Raw genomic sequence first — 21764 nt, 5'->3', positions numbered from 1 at the left:
ACCTCGGCTGGCTACTTCACACCAGAAAACCAGTGTCACTTGCTGTAACAGAGGGTAACCGGGCGCATAAACACAACAGAAAGGAAATGCGTGCCGACGTCCAGCTCCCCGCTCTGGGGGCCTGACACCCGCCCTGGGTGTCAGGCCAGCACCCTTGTCATTGAAAGGGAGGGGGCTGATATCAGAGAGGTGTTAAGGATCCCCCGGCACCAGCCCGAGACTTCCTCCTGGATGCAACCGAAGTGTTGTAAAAGAACCGAAAAAGAGGACCACGTGTTTCCGTGTTTGACTTGCTGTCGAAAGTGGTACCTGCCAAGCCACCTGGAGCCAGTGGCTGAGGGACCAATGCTTCCGTGCTCTGGAAAACGCACCCCTTTCCCTGGGGTCGGCCTCACTTCCCCTCCCGCCTGAGCTCTCCTTGGCCTCAGCTCCACCGACGCCAAGGAAGCAAGGCCTTTGTCTCTCTGAGGCTCAGTCTCCCCGTCTAGAAAACACGGATAATGACTTCCTCTTGCCAGGGCTCTTTGGAAGATTAGAATGAGACACTATGTGTCAAAGTGACTCCGCACGCTGGCTGGTACCCGGTACCCGGGCAGCGAGCCTTCCTGCCCTTTGATCCCAACTTGCTCAAATTTAGAAATTCTGTTCGCAGCCACAGCTCTCTGCCTCCATACCCTTTCCTCTCTTGCAGGCTCTTTCTTTTCACCTAGAGAGTGTGACAGCTTTGGACTCAGATCTTCTCTCTTTCATCCCTCCAGGGTCAGATCACCTCTCTGAGCCTCAGTCTGCTCATCTTCAAAACGGGAACAGTCACAGCCACCTCAGCAAGTCACTGTATGGGCAAGGAAATACTTTGTCATTGGTGACATTTTGCGCACACGTAAGGACTTATTTTTGTGATTTGTGATCCTCTGGCGAGGGAGGGTTATTGGGAGTGTTGCCTGGGCATGACCGCCTGTACCCTCAGGGGAAATTATCTGAGTTTGAGTCCACAAGAAAGACTTCTGGAGTTCATGACAGGCGGCAAGCGGATGTCTCTGTCGTGGAGGGGAACGCTGTGGGCTCCAGCTGAGGCAGCTTCTGTTTTTAGCTGGAATCATTGCTGCTCAGCCCCCCATGTGGAAAAAAGGAATGTGGTGCAGAAATAGCCCGTCCCAGGGGCTGCCCAAGAGAAGGGCTTATTTTGACTCAGGATGCTGCAGAAGCTGTAGCAGCCTTGTCAAAATACATCTGCCTCTTCTGGAGCAGCCCACGGCTCCTCAGACTCTCGCCAGGACCAAAGCACGGCTGCCAGACGTGCACATCTGGAACCGGGCCCCTGGGAGCCGAGGACAGCCCTGGCTTTGATTCCAACAATAACCACCTTCCGAGCACTAGAGGGCGGAAAATAGATATCCTATGTCAGTGGCACGAAGGAGCCCAGTTTGGTCTCCAGGCTCATCCGTCCCTGTGGTCCTCCGAATTGGCACGGGGCCTGGCAGAGTCTGGCAAGTGGAAGGGGGAGTGTCCACAGCCCTTCCTCTGTGGAATTTGCAGTGGGCGTTCTCATACCCATTTCCCAGGTGGGAAAACCGAGGCCCAGTCCACAGAGTGGCTTCTGGGGATGAGCTCTCACCCCAGCCACGTGTTTTCTCTTCTCCAAGCCCTGCTCTGCACCTTTGAGCTGCTGTGGCCTCTGCCTAGGATGCCCTTCCTCCTCCTAGAATTGTTCCCAAACCAGGAGACCTGTCTCTTCCTCTGGGCACAGTCAGTCCCTGCCTCACTGGGACTCTGTGCAGGCTTCATGGTGGCCCTCATTTGCCTGCCCAGTAACTTGGCACAGCTGCTTGTCAGAGAGGGGGCGGAAGCACCTTTTGGCACAGGGCCAGGCAGGCGCCTGCCTGGCGTGGGCCTGAAACATGTTTACCGAAAGAGTGAATGGCGATGGAGTGTTTCACCGAGGGGCACCCCAACTCAAAACACCCGGGTTGATTCAGCACTCAGTCAGGAAGACAGGATATAGGACCTCTTTCAGGCTCCCTAACTTGAGGGCAGCTTCAGGGAGACGAGAAAACCGGTTCATGGCTCTCGAGCGGCACAGCCGCCTGCTCGCAGCTCCTTTCATACAAAACGTCCTGAATCGGACTCATTCATCACCCACCAGAGCTATCACAGGTGGGGCTCTGCAACCTCCCTGGCTCCTCAGGTTCAAAGCCCTGGTCAGTGTGGATGTCCAGCTCCAAGTCCAGATGACTGGCCCCAAGCCATCTCCTGTCTCCCTGCCCCCTGCCCGTGGGTTCCTTGGGCCTTACCGGCTCCTCCCTGCACCACCGAGCCTCCCAGTCGTGTCTCCCCACCTCCACCGAGCTCTCGCGGTCCCGTCTCCATTCACATGCCTCGCATGGGGCTGACTCATAGATCCTTTGCGAGCCCAGCTCTGACCACGCAGTTCTGACCCTGCTCAAAACAGTCGGCAGCTCACCCCTTTCTCTGCTGACATTTTCCAAAGCGGATTGTGCAGGTATTAACGGGGGCTCTGTGCATAGGAGGCCCTCGCTCAGGTGAGTGGGGACTGCTGGGCTAAATGAAGTCAAGCAGATTTTTCCCTTCAGGAGGTTTTGGGGCCTTTAATGTGCTCTGGTGGATGATGATTCTCAGAGAGGTGACACAGAGTGTAGCATTTCTAGAGCTTATCTGATCATGGAAGCTTTCAATGGGGAGCATCAAGGGAAGGGGTGTTCTGAAAAACGCGCTTCGGGAAATGCCGGCTTGTTGGCTGGAGCCTAAACTCCTGACCTTGGCACTCGAGGTCCTTTACGGCACGGCTGAGCCCACCTTTGCCACCGCCGCTCTGCCCATTCCAGTCGCATCCAGAAAGTTCCAGCCAAAAAGAACCTCCGGACTCTCCCTGTGCCTGCTGCTGCTTTCCTGCCTCTGTCTGCCGCCCACTCATCCTCCCGCCAGACTCACCCTTTCCCTCCATCCCAAGCCGCTCTTCCTTCCAGGCCCAGCCCAAATGTAACCCTTCCTCCAGCCTTCCCAAGTGATGGCAGGATGGGAGACCTCTCGCCTTCCTCTTGCCCCGTGGGCCCCAGTCTGGCCAGCGTTAGGCCACTGAATGTGACATTATTATACAGAAATCTTTGGACCCACTCTAATTTGCTAAAAAAAATAAAATCACTTGCAAACCTGAGTGATTTTAATCAGCATCAGTGCGGGTCTTTCCTTCATGGTGCGCCTTACCACTGACATAGCTTGATGCAGCGGCTGTGGTCCTGCTGCATGGACTGAGCGTTCCCCAAGGAGCCCCCGAGTCCGTGGCAAATGGGCAGCACCCAAAGCTAAAATGGATGAACATGCTTGGTCCCGTGTCAGCTGCCCCCCCGAAGGGACAATTCCATTAATATTGCAGGAGGGGACTAATGTTTACTGAGCGGCTGCTTGGAACAGAGCACTGTACTCGATGCTTTACACACGTCATGTCCTCTGATGGGCGGAACCCTGCCGGGGGAGGAGCTCCCGGGAGGAGCTGGATGGAGTCTGGGAGGGCTTGGGGGACCTGCTGGGACCCACCCAGCTGGGAAGTGGTAACACCAAGGCAGGAACTCAGCTGAGAGCAGCGCCAAAGCTGCTTCTCCTATTGGACCCCAGTCAGGACTCAGGTCAGAGGACTTCTCCTCCACGAGCCCACCTCGCCTCTATGCGGGGCCTCCCATGCCGGGCCATTGTCCCCATCCAGCGTGGCACTCCCGTGCTTGCTTGGGCAGAGCCTCTGCTTGTGAGTTATCCTCCCTGTCAGCATGGGAGCCCCTCAGGGTCAAGTCTTATTTGTGTTTGCACCTCCGATATCTAGCATGGAGTTTGGCTGCATGCATGAGGTTATGCGTTTGAAGTGAGGCATAGATGTTTTTTGGCCTAAGGAAGATTCTAGGTCTTCGTGGGAATAGCCCTAGAAAGATACGGACTGAGGTCCAGTGCTTTGAAACCTACCATCATGCATTCCTATGGAATCGATAAGTCCTATCGTCTTCTCGTTCAAAGGTGACTCCTGTTAGATGACTAAGCATCATTTTGAGCCACAAACACCCAACAGGAGGTGGTTGGTGACAACAGACAGGTCAGCACTATGCAAACAAGCAAACTGTTGAAATGTGGATGTCATTTTAGCTACACAGCAATACTAGTTGGCATTAAAACACACACCAACACAGTCTCCCTGCAGCATGCAGAGGAATCCTGAAAAAATGCAAAGTAGATCATGTCACACCTCTGTTCAAAACCCTCTAGTAGTTTAGAATAAAACCACCACACTTAGAATGAAGTCCAAAGTCATTTCCTTGGTCTCCAAGGCTCCACATGAGCTAAGCCCCCTCTTCCCTCTACCCTCCTTGCCCACCATTCTCCCCTTCCTTGCTCCACTTGAGCTACAGGCACTCTGTCTTTCTCAAGCTGCCAACCTTGTTCCTGCCTCAGGACCTTTGCACTTGCTATTGCCTCCACCTAGAACACTGTCTCCCCCCACCCCCGCCCCATCCTTACTTAGCTGACTCCTTGGTATTCACTTTCGGGCTTGAATGTCCCCCCTCAAAGAGACTGTCCCTCCTTTACTCTCTAAATTCTGTTTAAACGAGGATGTCAGTTCCTATCTCATTACTCTGTTTAATGGCCTTTATAACACTTGCCACTGTCTGAAATTATTTTGTTTGTTTAAATATGTTTATGTGTATATTGCTTGTCTCCCCAATTAGCATAAGATCTGCAGGAGGAGAGAAACCTCATCTGCCCTGTTCACTGCTGTGTCCTGCTGCCTATAACACCCACGGTGGCACAGGAGACTTGCTCTCTGAGTAGGAAGACAAGGAAGTGCTTTAGAATACAGGCTCGGGCTGATGGCTGGGGTTCAGATCCCAGCCCTCCCACTTATTGGTGGATGACATCCCCACTTTACAGATGAGCAAACTGAGGCACCAGGAGGTTAAGTGACCTGCCCGAGGTCACCCAAGGGCACACAAAGCACTCACAAACCCCACCTCCTCAATGCAGTGGACAAGGATCTCTGCTGCTCCCTCCAAGCTGCTTTCCCACCCTCTCCCTTAGGCATGCTGACCCGCCTGCGATTTCCTGGAAATACCCTGTCCCTTCTTGCCTCTGCCCTTGTGCACCTGGCCCTCCCTTGGCCTAGAGCACCTTCACCTCCTCTTGTCAGCTGGCTAACTCTTCTATCCCTGGCAAGACTCACCTCAGCACCAGGTGCATGTCCTGACCCCAAGAGGTATGTTGGCCCTGTCAGTAGCGATCCCCACTGTTCTCATCCTTGCCCCCCCCTGCACCTGGCTAAGCTGAGTCCCGCCCCCCAACGCACCCCCCCCCCCACCCCCCAGCACCGTCTCCTGCATCGTCTGTGTTTGCCTGTATCTCATGCAGCCCTTCCCACCCTGCACCCTCCTGGCCTCTACCACCAGCCTGTGGGCTATTTGAAGGCTCGGCCACATCTGGATGTTCAGGGCCTGGCGCGAAGCAAGCATGGAAGAGGATTTGTTGCAGGAAGGGGCATGATGATCAGCCCTGCGAGGCAGCCGCCGGGTGGGGACTAGAGCGATATGGCCAGTACCAGGGGCCAGAAAGCTCTCCGACAGGGAGACGCCCTGAGCCTTTCAGGGCAACCACGGATCAGGGACCGGGTGGGGCCGGTGGCCTCCTCTCCTCCGTGGTGGTTGCCTGTGGCTTTCAGCTCCCTCTGCTGTCTCGCGGGGCCTGGTGAAGCTGGGGTTGACTCTTTGTGACTGGTACCAAGTAACAGGCCCTGTCTGTGTCTGGGAAGTTCTGCAGTCAGGCTCCTCCTGGGGGAGAGGGCTGGGGCTGAGCAAGGCTGAGCCTCCCCCTGATCCTGCCCTGGACTGAGGTGGGGCAGGCGGTGCCCGTCTGAGGCTCAGACAGCTTTCCGGGGATGGCCTGTTTCCTCCCAGAGCACCTCTGACTCTGAGTGGAAGGGCACTGGATTTTGGCATCCTACAGCTGGGTTCAAATCCCAGCTTCCCGTTTTCACTGCCACTCTGAGCTAGACGGGCGTGACAAAATGGGACACACAGGATAGCACTTTATCATGGCAAAGGTGCTGACGCAGCTCAGAGGAGGAGCGAAGCTTGAGTTTCTCTGGAGCCTGCTGACGGCCCTGGGGTCGTGAGTGCAGTGTGGGTAGGATAAGAGGGTAAGAGGGACCTCCGCACGCACGCACACCGCTCAGCTTCTCAAATCGCCTCAGATGCTGGAGGGCTGGGAGAGGGGCCTCATTTGCAAGTGTTTTCCAGGCATAAACGCCGCCCACACTCCTCCACACAGCTCCTCCTAGCCAACCTGTACTGCGTTGCCAGAAGAATCTTCCTAAAATACTCCTCACATCATATCACTCCCCTGCTCAGAAACTTCCTGCGGTGACCTCACGTTGCCTGGGATGAGCCTGGCTCCTTTGCTGGCACCCGAGGCCCTCCACAGCCCCCACGTCGCTCTGTTTATGTGTTCAGGGTCCGGTCTAGAGTGTCCCTCTTGTATTCTTGTCAGTGAGTCATGTCAGGGTCACCCGAAGATAAAAAGTATCCTTCCTGTGTTATGTATGATGAAGACGACGCTCAGAGAGGTTGACCGACTTGCCCAAGGCCATCCAGGTGGGGCCTAACTGCACCTGGAGACCCCTGAACTTTGGGGTCCCTGAGCTCAGCGAGGCTGCAGGGTGGGGCTTGCCTTGGTGGGGCTCCGAGGACCTCCAGCTGTGGGCGGCAAACCACCCCAGCGACCCTGGAGGGATTCAGCGCAGAAGCAAGCTTTTCAGATGGAGAAGGCAGACGGCCCAACTTACAGGTACGAGGTCGCGGGCATTGAGGGGGGCCTGAGGCAGCGACAACACTTCGGGCAGCTGGGGAGGAGAGAAGTGGCAGACTGGTGCAAGCCCCAGCTGTGCCACCCACCAGCCGTGAGGACAGGCCTCTGTCCCTCTGCACCCAGGGCTGTAGCCATAGGTTTGCTGTGAGAGTAAAACATGGTGGTGGTATACAGCAGGTGTTTAATAAATGCCTAGCATCGAAAAAATTCTTTTCTTTTTTCTCTTCAGAGCTGGAAGAGTCCTCAGAGATTCTTAAATCCACCCTGATTTCCTTTTGCAGATGAGGAAACTGAGCCTTGGAGGAGGGGAGTGCTGTGTCCAAGGTCACACAGCGGGAGGGAGGTGGAGAGGGCTGGGGCCTGTGTCTCTCACTTGCTCATCCAGCTGTCTGCGTCCCACTGACCACATGTGCCCTTGAGCTCCTGGGAACCCACAGGCGTGGCCAACTGGTGTGATGTGCTTGTCCAGTGGAGTTGCAGACTGGGATTCTGGTGGCCCCGCGCCTACCCCCAAGGAGGACCGGCCAGGCACCAGGGTGAGGTGTGGGTGTGTGCGTGCATGCTCAGTAGTAAATGGCTGTAAGCCGAGCCTCAAAATAAAAGAAGAGCCATGACAGCCACATGGCTGGCGTGATTGTCTGAAGTCTGTCCCCCCCTGATTTCAAGAGGGCGAGACCGGCCATCATACCAGTCAGACTTCTGAGGATGAACACACTAGTGACTCCTTTCCCCTGGTACCAGCACCACCATCCTGGGTTCCCTCGCACTACCAGAGCCCTAGATTTCTGGCCCTAGGAGGCCAAAGGCCAGGGTGCAAATCATGGCTCTGCTGTCTACCTGTCATGTGACCTTGGGCACATCACCTGTCCATTCTTTCCATAAATATCCCCTGGGCTCTTATTCTGTGCCAGGCAGTATTAATGAGATCCCTACCCTCAGGAGGCTCACAGTCTAGAATGGGTAACAGATACTTAAGCAAACCAAAGACGAAATAATTCAGATGTCAATAAATACGCTGAAGAAAATAATACAGTGTGAGGTGGTCAGGGGAGGAGATGTGGGGAGGGGTTACTCTAGAGGGAGCAGCCCTCATGGGAAGGTGACATTTGCATGATGTATAATCTGCCAAGGAGAGGGAGAGGCAGGTGCAAAGGCCCTGGGGCAGGAAGGAGCTTGGTGCTTTGGAGCTGTGGAGAGAAGACTGATGTGGCTGGAGCTGGGGGAACAGGGGGCAGAGTTGGGGAAATGAGCTGGCAGAGGCCTGCAGAGGCCAGGCCACCCAGGGTCTTGAGGGTCCCAGTGCGGACTGTGGATGTTAGTCTGAGAATAGCGGATCTCTGCAGAGCTGTAAGCAGCAGAGGAACGGGTTCGACTGACATTTAACAAGACCCCTCTGGCTGCTGCGTGGAGGGCAGATTAGGGGAGAGGGCTGAAAGTGGGGGATGGGCTAGAAGGGTGTGGCTGCTCCCCCAGAGAGGTGATGGTGTGGACAGGGCAGTGGAGACATCAGGAAGTGTGCAGCCTCTTAACATCTTGGAGCTTAAGCTCTGTGTTCTGGAAAGGAAAGAGGTCTGGAGTGGACTCTCACGCAGGATGGCATGAAGATGAAGGGAGAAAACCTCCAGGAGGGTGAGCTGCTGGCTGTGGAACCTGCAGGCATATTCTGTCATGGGCGCTGGGAAGGCCTCCTGGAGCCACTGCGCAGGCTGCCTGGGGTGTCCCCATCTCTGATCCTCATCAGGGCACGCTCTAGGCAGAGGGGTGGCTAGCCCACTGAGACTTGTCTCTGGGGTCCTGTCTCTGAGGCTGCTGATTGAAACGTGCTTCCCTAAAGGACAATCCAGCCCCCAAACAGAGGCCCATCTTCCTAATCCCTGCGGCTGACAAACATCCCATTGGTTCTCTTCAAATGCCCTACGTAATCTGGTGCCTTCCTCCCTCTGCAAAGGCACTTTTCTAGCCCCCTCTTTTGTTTTTAAATGTTTATTTATCTTGAGAGAGAGAGAGAGAAAGCAAGTGGGACAGAGAGAGAGGGAGAGAGAGAGAGAATCCCCATCAGACTCTGTGCTGTCAGCACGGAGCCCGATGTGGGGCTTGAACCCACAAACCCTCAGATCATGACCTGAGCCAAAATCAAGAGTCGGATGCTTAACTGACTGAGCCACCCAGGTGCCCCTCTACTCTCCCCTCTTTTTAAGTCACTTGTGTTCTTTCAGCTCTGAGGGGTTTTGTTCCCTTCCTCTATGTGTAACAAGTTCATTCCCACCTCAGGGCCTTTGCATTTGCTACGCCTGGGCTGTTCTTTTTCTATACCTGGCTGGTAGCTTCATGAGAAGTCTGCAAATTGTTCCCTAGACAGCATTGCATATAACCCCATACCTCCTCTTAACAAACTCATTAACCTTATCTCATAGATGAGGAGACCAAGGTCAAGAGGGATGCTGAGTGTGCCTGAGGTCAGGAGGGTGGTGAGGGTCGTTTCTAGGGTGGGCACACAGGGCCTCTGCTCTCAAATCTGCTACACAGGTAAGACTTGAGATTAAAACACGCAGTAAAGCAGGGACTCCTGTGCAGGGAACAGTGTGGGGAGGCCTTAGAGGGTGAGGGGCTCCCCAGAGTCCTGTGCTCCCAGAAAACCATCTTCATCGCTGGTTTGATGAGAGGAGCCCAGATGAGAGGAAAAGTCAGTATAATTTTGAAGAGTCACTGCTTAGCTCCCAAAGTATGTGACCTTGGGCCCCAGAGAGCCAGCTACCTGCTCCCTCGTTAACCCCTTGCTGGTGAGGAATAATCCCTTCCCCCTGAAGGCTTCCTCAGTCCCCTAAGGTGACAGACTAGGCAGGGATTAGGGTGTTCCCTTGCTCAGAAACCCCCTCCACAGGGGAAAACCTGAGTGCTTTCATGACAAAATGTGAGTAGGAAGGAGGCAGTAAGTGTGTGCGTGTGTGTGTGTGTGTGTGTGTATCTGCATGTGTGCTTGTGTGGACATGCATCACCCTCTGTGAGTACGTGCGTGTGCAATATTACACAATACGTGCGCGTGTGTGTGATGGGTGTGTGCATGACTCTGAGTATGTGCATATGTGTGACATTACACCATGAGTACACATGTGTTTGTGTACGTGTGTGCGTGTATGTGTGTGTGTGTGTGAGAGACAGAGAGAGAACACAGTGTGTGCTCCTAGGGGCTACGGTTTCACTGTTGACAGCTCAGGGCTTTCTGGCTGATGCTCTGAGCTCCCGTAGGTGTTGAGGAAGGTCAGGCCATCACAGCGATGCCTCTGAGCTTCTTGTGTTCCCCCAAGGCTCACGGGGAGGCAGAACTGGGGAGAGAGGCCTCGAGGAAGGTGGGAGCCAAGTCCAGCTTGTTGAGGCCTGACCAACTGACCCCCCTGGGCTGATTCAGGCTGCCCGCCGGACACTGGGTGGCTGACGATGTCTGCCTGGCTGGCTGACCCTCCCAGTCACTGGCTGGCTGACCCTGTGAGGCTGGGTGACTCATCTCTCCCAGCAGCCTGTTCTCCGGAAAGCCTGCCTAAATCCTAGCTCAGCTTGTGGGCTATTAGCTGTTTGGAGCCATGACTCCTGATTCCCAGGATGCAGTGAGAAGGATCTTTAGGCCTTCAGACTCACTGCCTCCCCAGAGCCTCTGGCACTCATCTCCGGGGCCTCTGGTTTTATTGCCTTAGTCCCTCTGTGGAATGGTTGTCACAAGGTGGGTGTATAGTGAGGGTTTAAGAAGGGCGGGGCCAACAGATGCTCAGGCTGCTTCAACACCCGGAGGTGCAAGCCTGTGCTGTGGCCTCCGCAGAACCATCTTGCAGTTGCACATGGGCAAGCCGGGCCACTGAGGCAGAGGGCCAGGCAGGGCCAGAGGAGGAGGGTTGGGAGCCAGGGAGCAGTGACTCCATGGCCATCCTTCCCCAGGCACTGAGAGTCTAAAGAGATGTTGGTGGTGAGGATACAGTGTGGCTTCCCGTGAACCGGGGAGGAAGCACCGTCGGGTTGTGGGGGGCTGTTTGTTGCAGTGGCTGGGAGAGGGGAACACGCGGAAAGAGCTCAGAGTTTGGAGTCAGGCTTGATTCCGATGTCGATGACCTTGAGCAGGTCACGCCCCCTTCTCTTAGTTTCCTTTTCTGTAAGATGAGATAATACTAGCTTCTTGGCTATGTCGTTGGGAGCAGTGATTCATCAGACAGGAACGTGTATGTAAAGCGTCTAGGCACACAGTGGGTGTTCAGTTAAGTGTCAACTCTGGGAGTGGTTGAGGAAGTGATTAGCAAGGGTGCTAAGATACCTGCTGTTCTTGATGGACATGTGGGCCCTGCTCTGGGCAGCCTGCTCTGCCACTTCTTGCTCGGGGCGCCCATGTCCCCCTCCTTCACGGCACTATCTGCTGGACTGTCATTATCAGTCCATATCCCATATCTTCTCCGTAATTCCCAGAGTTCCTGGAAAGGAGGGACCTTGGGAGGAATGCTTGTGGCTGACTGAATGATGCCAGTCCGAGCAGTGAGCACTGGAAGGACTAAGGTCAAGGGGAAGATAATGAACATGTATTCCGTTCTTACTAGATGTTCTACCTACTTCGTCTCATGTCTCACTAAAACTTTGTTTCATATCCCCATTTTGCTGATGAGAAAATTGAGGCTCGGAGAGAAGAGACTAGTTCACGGTCACTCACAGCTGGGCAGGAGTCCCACCCAATCTGTGGTTCTAGTCACTGTTCCATTCTGGTCTAAGGCAAAGAAGGGAGACCACTGCCCTGGCCTCCATGCCTGAGTACCAAGGTGCTCCCGGTGTCTGAGAGCCACTTTGGAGGATGCCTCTGCAGTAGAGGTGCCCATGTGTCCCTGCTGGTGGGACCTGGATCCTTTGGAGCCTGCAGGGTAGAGGAGGCTTGGGGGGCCTGGAATCTAGGGCTTAGAAATAGGATTTTTGCCAGCAGCAGGAGCTTGGACCCCAGAAGCCCGCAGCACAAAGCAGGACCATAGTGGCTCCGTGCTCAGGTTTTCTCCACTAGAAGGCTCAGGCGTGTGTTCCGGGTGCATCTCCTGTGTGTAGCTGCCGTTTCCATGTGTGCACCCGCTCCCTGGGTGGACCTCTGTGCATCACTGTGTTTGTACCCACATGAGCACGTGTGTAAGCCTACGTGTGCACCTGCTGGGGTTTGCACAAAGTGTGCACCTGTGCAGCCATGAGTTCTGACTGTGCATCTGAGCGTTTGTATCCTTGTACAAGTTTGCAGTGTAGGGGGGATGTGTGTGGTTGTGGCGCGGGGCGCGGTGGGGTGGCTGGGATGTAAGGTGAGAAGCTGCCAGAGGAGACAGGGGTGTCCAGCAGCCACTGAGCCTCACTGTCCCCTCAAGATCTCTGCTTCTAGAATCATTCACGTAATGAAATTCAATGCTTTCCTTGTCTCTACCTTAAAACATTTCTGGCACAGACTTTGTAGTTAGAGAGTTCTCAGCTCAGATCCTAGCTATACCATCTGCTGTGCGGGAGGCTGGTGAGTTACCCACTTTCCCGGGCCCAGGGTTCCTCTGTCACACTGTTGTAACGACCGGAGATGACACCTGTGTGCCCAGTGCACAGGAGTTTCTTTGAGCTGAACGTGCTATAGAAAGAAGTCTTGTCAAACCATGTGTGTAAGCAGGGGCTATTTCCTTGACATCATTACAAGACAGTCTCCTTCCTTCCTGGCCATGCTTATCCTTTTCTCTGGCACCAACTAATGCAGAAGAGGCGAGATCCTCTCAGACCTGCTGCATGACTCAGAATAACTGCACACCTTGGCATCGGGACAGCATGGCTTGTGTGGGCTTTCTAGACTTTGCCTTGAGATGAATTGTGCTGATTTTTCACCCTCCGTGGAAGGCTAGACACTAAGCTCTTAAACTAAAAAGGGAGGCATCTCCTATTTTAAAATGAATGGAATGCACAGAATTTTTGAAGCTGTAGGCTTTATAAAGTAAGGTGTTTGTTTTGCAGATCTTGTGGTCTTTTCAGGCAGGGCCCACCTGGTGGTGAGGTTGGGCATTGCAACCCAGCTCTATTCAGTTTAAAGCACGCCTGGGTGGCTCAGTGGGTTAAGCATTGGATTTCGGCTCAGGTCATGATCTTAAGGTTCCTGAGTTCGAGTCCCGCGTCAGGCTCTGTGCTGACAGTGCGGAGCCTGGGTCCTGCTTCAGATTCTGTGTCTCCTTCTCTCTCTGCCCCTCCCCCACTCGTGCTCTGTCTCTGTCTCTCTCTAAAATATAAATATTTTAAAAATTAAAAAAAAAAAAAAAAAAAAAGCCTGAGTGCCTCCATGGAGCCGAGCGTTGCACTGGGTTTGTCACTGTGTGGGCTCGCTTCCCCTGGTCAGACGGCAGCCCATTTTATAGGCTAGGCATCCAGCCTGCTCAGGGCCACCTGCTGTTAAGCAAGAGACTCGGATTTGAGTGTTGGCCTTCTAACCTCAAGTCACCTTCACCAAGACGGCTATTTTTCCACCTCTTTTTTTTTTTAAGTTTATTTATTTTGAGAGAGAGAGAGAGAGAGCAAGTGGGGGAGGGGCTGAGAGAGAGAGAGAATCCAGAGCAGACTCCGTGCTATCAGCACAGAGCCCAATGTGGGGCTCCAACTCATGAGATCGTGACCTGAACCGAAGTCAGATGCTTAACTGACTCAGCCACCCAGGCGTCCCCGTTTTTTTCCACCTCTTTTAAAGAAATGGAATCTAAGAAGGTGAGGATGAGGCTGCTTTGGCTGGGGTGAGGGTGATGGGCCTGAAAACCCCTGGGTGGGGGCCCTCTCACCTCCGAGGTAGCCCCCAGGGGACTGTTGCGGAATCTTGGGGCTTCACCGTGCTTGGCTGGAAATGCATGGCCCCAGCCCCAAGCTCCAGCTGCACAGGAAAGGCCCTGCTCTGCGGCCTGGGTGGGGGAACAGCCCTGGAAGCCCTGGGGAAGCCCAAAGGTGACTGACAAGAGGAGGATGTGAGGGGGTGAGAAGTAGCTGGACAGTGAGGGTGGGGTGCAGCTGGTGCCCTGTATTTGCCAGGATGCGTGAGGGCGCCCCCTTCCCCAAAACATTCCTGGACCCAGGATTCTGTCCGCTGCATTCATTCCCTCCACTTGGGAACGTATCTCTCATTTCTAAATGAACATTGCAAGAAAGAGAAGAGTCATTTCCCTACCCAGAAGCATTTCTGAGGGGTATTGTGGTTTAAGAAATATGTTTACAAATTGTTTGCCAACAACTTCACGATCACCAGCTGCAATTATCTGGTCTAATCTGTCTCCCCAACTAGACTGTGGGCCATGAGGGAACGGGAACCTTGACTGTCACACCCAGTGTGGGCTCCCAAGGCCCAGCGCAGTGGCGGGCACCTGGGGGGTGCTTAGCAAACATTGGTCAATGAGTGACCGGAGCAAAAGGGAACATCGTTTCCATTTCACAGATAAGGAAACCAAGGCTCACAGAGGTTAAGGCAGAGCATGATTAAGCAGCTGGTAGACAGCCAACCACGATTTGGATCCAGCTTCTGGCTTTATTGTTAGCTGTGCGGCAGCAATGAATTGGATGAATTTATTCAGCCACCCCTATCCTGCTGAGTAGAGATGGAGACTGACCAAATTCTGGCCCAGTAAGCCGGGAATCTACCCTCCAGCCTCCCCATCCAGGTCCCATCAGTCTGTCTGCAGAATGGGGACACAAAGACAGGATCTCTCTGGGGCCTGGGGAGGATTAATCAGCAATTAGTGTGCAAAACACTTTCCAGACAAATGTTAAGTATTATTAGTATTTAAATTTAGTTTCATCTTCTCCTGCAACCCAACAAAAGGGAACAGATGGTCCTGGCTCCAGGTGGAGAAGGGGAGGGCGGGGCCGCTGGGCACCAGCGGGAAGTTTTCAGCTCTCTGGCTTCCAATTAGCCCCTGCCTGATGCGCGAGCCCGGGGGCGTTGTGCTGTGGGGCTGTGGGGAGGTCTTTCTCCTAAAAGCCAAGTGAAGGTCAGGTGAAAGCACAGCTTGGGGGCTGGATTCCCCTTTCTAGCTGTGTGACCTTGAGCAGGTCACGGCTCCTCTCAAAGTCTCAGATCAAGGATATCTTGTGACAAGGAGTACAAGAGACCCAACTGAGAAAGCGCTGGCCCTGGTGCCCCAGCCATGGTAAGCACTCAATGAACAGGACTCCTTTAGGACACCCAAGCTTGGGTTTCCTTTCCTCTGGAGAGACTCTCTGAGAATTAAAAACACCCTGGGGGCTGCGGCGCCTGGGTGGCTCAGTTGGTTAAGCGGCCGACTTCGGCTCAGGTCATGATCTTGCGGTCCATGAGTTCTAGCCCCGCGTCAGGCCCTGTGCTGACAGCTCACAGCCTGGAGCCTGCTTCGGATTCTGTCTCCCTCTCTCTCTCTCTCCCCTTCCTTCGCTCAAGCTCTCTGTCTCTCAAAAAAAATAAATAAACTTAAAAAAAATTAAAAACACCCTGGGGGTGGCGGCATCTTGCAGATCTGAACACAAGCTAAGGCTTCACCCCTTGTGTGACCTCCTCACGTTCCTTATCTGCAAAATGGGCAATACCGTGGTGCCCGCTCTGCCAGTCTGGAGATCAGCTGAGGTGATGGCTTTGGAAACTGTAGAGGGCGGTACACATGGGAATGACTGCTTCTATTTCCTTCTTTTTTCTGCCCCATGGTCTGTCTTTTGGGCTGTGGAGGGGAGGGGGGGTGTGGAGGAGATAGCATGTGGGGACAAATCCACCTGTAGCCCACCCTGGCTGCGCCCCACTTCTGGGCTCCGTCCTTGCCTCTCCTCCTGCCCCCATTCAATTAGGGAAACTCACCGCAGACCTGGGAAAAAAGGCCTCACGTGCCCGAAATACCGGGGGGAGTGGAGGGACCACCGGGGCATGCTGGCGATGTGCAGAGAATGGGCTTGGGGAGTCAGGCAGCCCCGGGTTCATCTCTGGAATCTGCCCCTTTTTATCTCTGGGACCCTGGGCACAGGGCTTTACCTCTCTAAGCCTCAGCTTTCTGAGGCACCCTTCTAGAAAGGGCCATAGCAAGGATCAAATTAAATGAGAGAAAATATTGAACCCAAAGCCACAATGCCTCCTGGGACGACTTTGAGCTTTCTCAAAGGAAAGCAGAAGGGGAAACAGCTACTAACTTGGTGGATTATCTTCACCTTCCTATTTTTGGTCCCCCTTCTTCCGGTAACAGCCCCTTGTTATAGCAGCTGGGGAGCTGCCGGAGCTCTGCGGTCCGAGATCGAGATCGCTGTATTCCTCTGGTCGAAGGAGGCCATGTGACCTAAACCAAACCAATGGGAATGAAGCCTAGGACCTTCGCGGGTGCTACCGGGAGAGAGGTCCTGCCTTTGCAGGTGACTTGGAGCTTTTGGACGAATGGTGCCAATGGCGACATCTCGCCACCCCCTGGAGAGTGCCCGAGGACACTGGACAGCCCAGCGGAGGGCAGGGCTGAGAGAGGCGGAGGGAACTAACTTCCTGATGACGCCATGAGGACCCAGGACCCAGGTGTGCGTGCGTCTTGGGCAAACCACCACCTTACCTTTTTCTTGTTACTTAAGGGCAGTTGGAGCTTTCAAAAACCACTGGCAACTTTTTGTCTTACTGACTCACCCACAATGAATAATTTGGTTCTAGCAGAACCTTTTTCAACAAGGGGGATATGGCAGCCTCTGGGAATAAGGTGCAGGTGTTTATTTAGATTTAATTTGCTAACATTTGGTGAACATTTCTGTGTTTGTGTTCTTGAGGGATATCGACCTCGTAATGCCTTGTCTGGTTATGGGATCAAGCTGATGCTGACCTTGTAAAATGACTTGGGAAGGTTCCTTCCTGAAAGATGTTGTGCCGAATTTGTGTTATTTCTTCCTTAAGTGTTCAGTGGGATTTGCCAGTGAAGCATGATGCAGATTTGTGATGCTATAAATTATCTTAAAAAACGAGGAGCTGTTTTGTTCACGATTTCTGTCTGAGGTTGGCTGAACTATTCGCCAACAATTTTGTGACCTGAATTCTTGTTGTCAGCTGCTCCTGCCTCTGATAACGTAATACAATCTAAATTCATGTGTCATGGGTTTGTGGTTTTTACTTAAAAAAAAAAACAAACCCAACAAATTGTTTGCCATCTGTTTTTTTTTTAATTGACATAATGCATTTAATATTTACCTTCTCTTAAAGCTGACATACCCTGCTTAATTTTCAGCTCCATCCACCCCTTCACCTGCCTCCCGGCTTGCCCCTGCTTTGCTCTGCTTGGAGCTCTCTTCCCTGCCCCAGCCCTGGTTTGCTCCATTGGGATACCACTTCTACTAAACTTTTCTGGCTTCCCAGGCTGGGCTAGGTGATGCACCTGGCTCTGCCCACTCCCAGGGCTTCCCCCTACCCAAGGTCAAGTCATATTATATTGAACTTGTCTCTGTTTGTCTCTGTCCCAGACTGCGAAGTGCTTGAGGGCGGACCCTGCATCCACTCAGGTCGTTGTTAAGATTCCAGCTCTGAGCACAGAGCCTGGCACGTGGGCCTTTGATAAACCCTTGTTGAGTGAATAAACATTTGTCGCTCTTTGTGTCCACAGCCATAGCGATAATAAGCACCCCTCTACGTGCACACCCCTCTGAATAGTTTGCAAGCGTTTTCACGTGCTTTGTCTCATTTGAGTCTTCACAATAATTCTGTGCTGTTGGTGGCATCACCTGATTATATATTTATGGGGACACTGAGGCCCAGAGAAGCACAGGGACTTGCCAAGCTGTGCCAGTGACAGAGCTGGCATGCCAAGGTGGGTCTCCCTGACTCCAAATCCAGTGACTCCCCTTCCTCTCAGTCACATGCTGAGATGCTATTTGAAAAATGTTTTAGCATTTACCCCTAAGTGAAATCTTGTGCTGAAACTGTAGCCACTGAGAGAAAGGGGTGTTGGGCCATGATGGGGGCTGGAGCCACGTGCCCTGCAGAAGCCTGGGCTCCCAGGTTAGATGGGTCCACAGCTTCCCAGGAAAAGAGACAGGGGGCAGGGAAACTGGATTGGACAGCAGAAGGCAGGCAGCGGCCCAGCCCAAGGTCTGGGCGGAGTTTCCAAAGCAGGGCCTGACTATGGCAGGAGTGGGTGGAGAGAGTTCCCTCCAGTCTGGGGACCAATGGACTGTGGATGTGGGTTCAGCTATCCCCTCCCCAGCCTCCCATCCCCACGCCAGATCCTTGCTGCCAAAGCTTTCCCCAACACACTGACCTAATGCATGTATGAAACCAAGGTTTCTAAGAGCTCACGGAGTGGGGTTTGGGCTTTGGGCTCAAAGCTTTCTTCCCTGGCTTACCATTTCTTCCTGTTTCCATTTGCCTGCCTAACTTTGACTCGTTCTCAGGTCTCAGCTTAGATGTCCCCTCCTCCAGGAAGCCTTCCCTGACTCTCTATATAGGAAAGGAGTCCCACTTTCCCCGCCACGCTTCTTTTTATCACAGACTTAAATGCCTTAGAGGCTCACTGTGTGTTCATGTTTCTTGACTCTGCTTCTTTGAGAGCAAGGACTGTCTTCCTCATATCCACATCTGTAGTATGCAGTGCTTCTCATCTGTAAACTGGAGGTGGCAATTCCTAATCATGGGGTGGATTGTGGAGATTCAGTCATAAGCGAGATTTCAGAAACCTCATGTTATAGCTGACATGCAATGTAGCATGGTCATTTTTTCTTAGCTGAGGCTAAAGAGGCCTTCCTCTGGGGCAAGCAGAGTGCTAAAGGCTTCACGTGTGCGGCCTCACTGGATCTTCTCAGCACACGCTTCCTTCTGTTGGTCTGAGCAGTGAAGAGTTTGGGGCAGAGGTGCTTTTCTGGAAGGTGTGGAAGACTGAAGGGTCCAGCCATGGGGACTGTGTCCCCAGTCCCTCCACACTCAGACTCCAACCCGCTGGGTCCACACTGGCTCCTCAGAGAGGGGCAGTTTGACCCTACCTTCTTTGAGCCCGAGGGCAAACACACCTCCTGCTGTCTAGGGCCTTCCAGCTAAGCTGACATTTCCATAAGGAGCATAACTGAAAGCTTAGGAGCCCAGTAAAAAGACAGCAACAGGCAAAAGAACAGTAAAAATGGCAGTTTCCAAAGCCCACGTTTCTGATTGTGCAGGGAGGCAGCCGAGCCCAGTAGAAAGAACCTGGACTTGAGTCCCACACACCTGGCTTCACTCTTAATAAATTAGTTCATCTCTCTGAGCCTCAACTTTCCTGGAAACGAGGCAACCAGGACCTACCTTTCTGTGTTGTGAGGATGTGTGCCTGCAAAGCAGGGCACTCAAGAGTCTTCTCATCTCTCATGGCACTGAGCACAGGGCCAGGCACACAGAACATAAGGAGCCATGGGTGGTTGACTATTAACTACTACCATCTCCTGCTCTCAGATAGAGACAATGCTTGATCGCCATCTGTATCTCCTATACTACTTTTGGGGCCAGGTACCATTTTGGTCTCTAGGACACATTTGCTGAAGGAATGGGTAAATTCCAAATGGTGGGAAAACAGGAGCACAGACAACAGGTATGAAAGGAAGACTAAGCAGGGTGTTAACGGTAGACCAGGAAGGAGCTAGATTTTGCTAGAACAAACTATCAGGAAGTGGGGAAGATGCCTTTGCATGAGTTGTGCCCCAGCTTGCAATTCCCTTTGGCTTCCATGTCTGACATAACTTATCTGTCTCTTAAATCTCAATTCAAATGCCACCTTCTCACTAGCTCTGTTTTACCCTCTGGGCCGATGCCCTTTGGGATTCTGTACCTGGGGTGCCTGGGTGGCTCAGTCATTAAGCATCTGGCTCTTGGTTTCAGCTCAGGTCATGATCTCACAGTTCATGAGTTTGAGCCCCGAGTCGGGCTCTGCACGGACAGTGCTGGAGCCTGCTTAGGACTCTCTCTCTCCCTCTCTCTCTGCCCCTCCCCTGCTCACACGTGTGTACACATTTACTATCTCTCTGAATCAATAAATGCATAAAAACTTAAAAAAAAAAAAAAAGGATTCTGTTCATGCCTCTGTTGTGCACTTTTAATCCCAGGTCATAGTTCTTGGTTTACCTGACTGACCTCCTGCCTGCCTGTGGGTTCCCTGAGGGCAGGGACCATGTCTGGCCTGTCTCAGGGTCTCTATGGCTCTGGGACTCTGCAACCAGTAGGCTCAGCTCATTCTCTTCCCCAGCAAAGGTCTGTTGAACTAATGAATGTTCTACTCAGAGCCCAGAACAGAAGCACTTGTGTCTGGATACTTCCTCCTTCTCAGCAGCCAATTCAAAGCCCAGTGGAGATGACAGGCCCAGCTGGCCCTTGCTTGCATGGCGCCCTGGAGGCTGCAGCTGCTGGCCTTGGAAGTGGAGTTTGTGTGGGGCGACTGTGTAGAAGGGTGGCTCTGACAGCCAGGAAGCACACTGGGTTCCAGTTCTCTCTGCCACTGCCCGACCCTGGGTAAGTCCCTTCCCCTCTCTGGGCTTTGACTTCTCCTTCTGTGACTAGAGGACTGGGGACAGAAGAGACTGTCCTCGAGAGCTAGCTGGTGTTCCTCCTCCTTCTAAAGTTCTATTCATTTATCTCCTGGGCTTCTCAGAGACCGATAGACACACGTAAACACTCACGTGTACACACACCTACGCGCAGGAACAGACACGGCCTACTCAGACACACACACACACACACACACACATACACACAGAGATTCACATCAATATACTGACTTTCAGAGACCCAGAGACGCACAATGGCCTAAATGTCACGCTTGCACGGGATATGGAGACATTCGGGCTGCTGTGCACACACATCCCCCCAGATACATGAGACTTGACTTTTCAATACTCACACAGATACGCAGTCTCACTGGTACCTGCAGGTGTGTGAGCACAAGCACACACGTTCCCTTTGGGGATCCAAGCTGCTGCAGTGGGGGTGACTTGAGGTAGACACGTATCTCTGCCCTGGCAGGTGACATGTCTCTCTGGCCTTTCTCCCAGGCTTGGGCTGGGCAAAGTAGCTGCTTGGCCTCGGGGCTGAGAGGTGAGCAGGGTGAACTTGCCCTCGGCCTGCAGGGGTGAGGACTGGGCTGGGGACTCATCTCCCAGGTTACTGCCCACAGATGCCGCTTTTAAAAATAGCTTCCTGCTGCTTCCAGGAAAGCTCTGGGGGATAAGGACTCCAGAGATTGGATTTTGCTTGTTCCTTGCTTGCCCATGGAGCTGTGTGCAAGGGTCTCCCCAGGAGACCACCAGCGCCGCCCAGACTCCCTGGTGGTGCCATGTAACCCGCAGCAAGGAGGAAGACACCTAAGGTGGTTGCATGGTTGAGGCGGGTCGGGGGTAGGGGGATTGCTTCCCGGCGGAACCTTCCGCTCCCAGAGGAGAGCTGCTGGCTCAGCCATCCTGGGTGGGGGCATCACGCACCTCCTGGAGGCAGCATGACCTATTAGTGGTTTATACGTGGGCTGTGCCACTCCCTGGCTGTGTAACCTGGGACAAGTTGCTTTATGTCTCTGAGCATCATTGTTTTCAATTGAAAAATGGGGCTAATCACCTCTTTCTTTCTCGTGAGTTGTGAAAATTAAGCCACAGAAGGTAGGTGCAGACGTCTCTCTCCTGTTTGGCTGTGGGTCTCCCGCCCCCCCCCCCCCCGCCCCCTAAATAAGGAGGGCCCTGGCTCACATCGGCATCCCCAGGCCTGCTCTCCCTTATTGTCCTTCTTTCCTGGCCTCCTCTGCCCATAGTGCCTCTCTCCTGGATAACCAGGAATCGTGTATTTCTGTATTGGAAACCCCAGAGAGTATAGTACAGGATGCAGCTGTGTGTGTGTGCACACGTGTGTGTGCGTGTGCACGCATGGTGGTGGTGGTGGGGGGGTCATAGGGGCCACCAGGCAGTGACATGATACTACC

General features: G+C 53.4%; 2 protein-coding genes across 2 annotated transcripts in view; one reads left to right on the top strand and one right to left on the bottom strand.

Annotated features, from left to right (window-relative positions):
- The window catches only part of THOC3 (THO complex subunit 3), a 122505-nt gene extending 119317 nt beyond the window's left edge, over window positions 1-3188 (top strand). Inside the window, exon 6 of the mRNA XM_086720243.1 lies at window positions 759-3188. Within this exon, the coding sequence (XP_086576369.1) occupies window positions 759-907 (149 nt within the window). The 3' untranslated portion in view covers window positions 908-3188. The remainder of the gene's footprint in view (window positions 1-758) is intronic.
- Window positions 1-21764, bottom strand: part of CPLX2 (complexin 2) — an 84698-nt gene that overhangs the window by 30945 nt on the left and 31989 nt on the right. The window lies entirely within an intron of this gene.

Source organism: Puma concolor, chromosome A1 (genome assembly GCF_028749965.1).
Source record: "Puma concolor isolate L17-30 chromosome A1, mPumCon1.1.hap2, whole genome shotgun sequence".
Taxonomy (NCBI): domain Eukaryota; kingdom Metazoa; phylum Chordata; class Mammalia; order Carnivora; family Felidae; genus Puma; species Puma concolor.
This window is presented reverse-complemented; position numbering and strand designations above follow the sequence as displayed.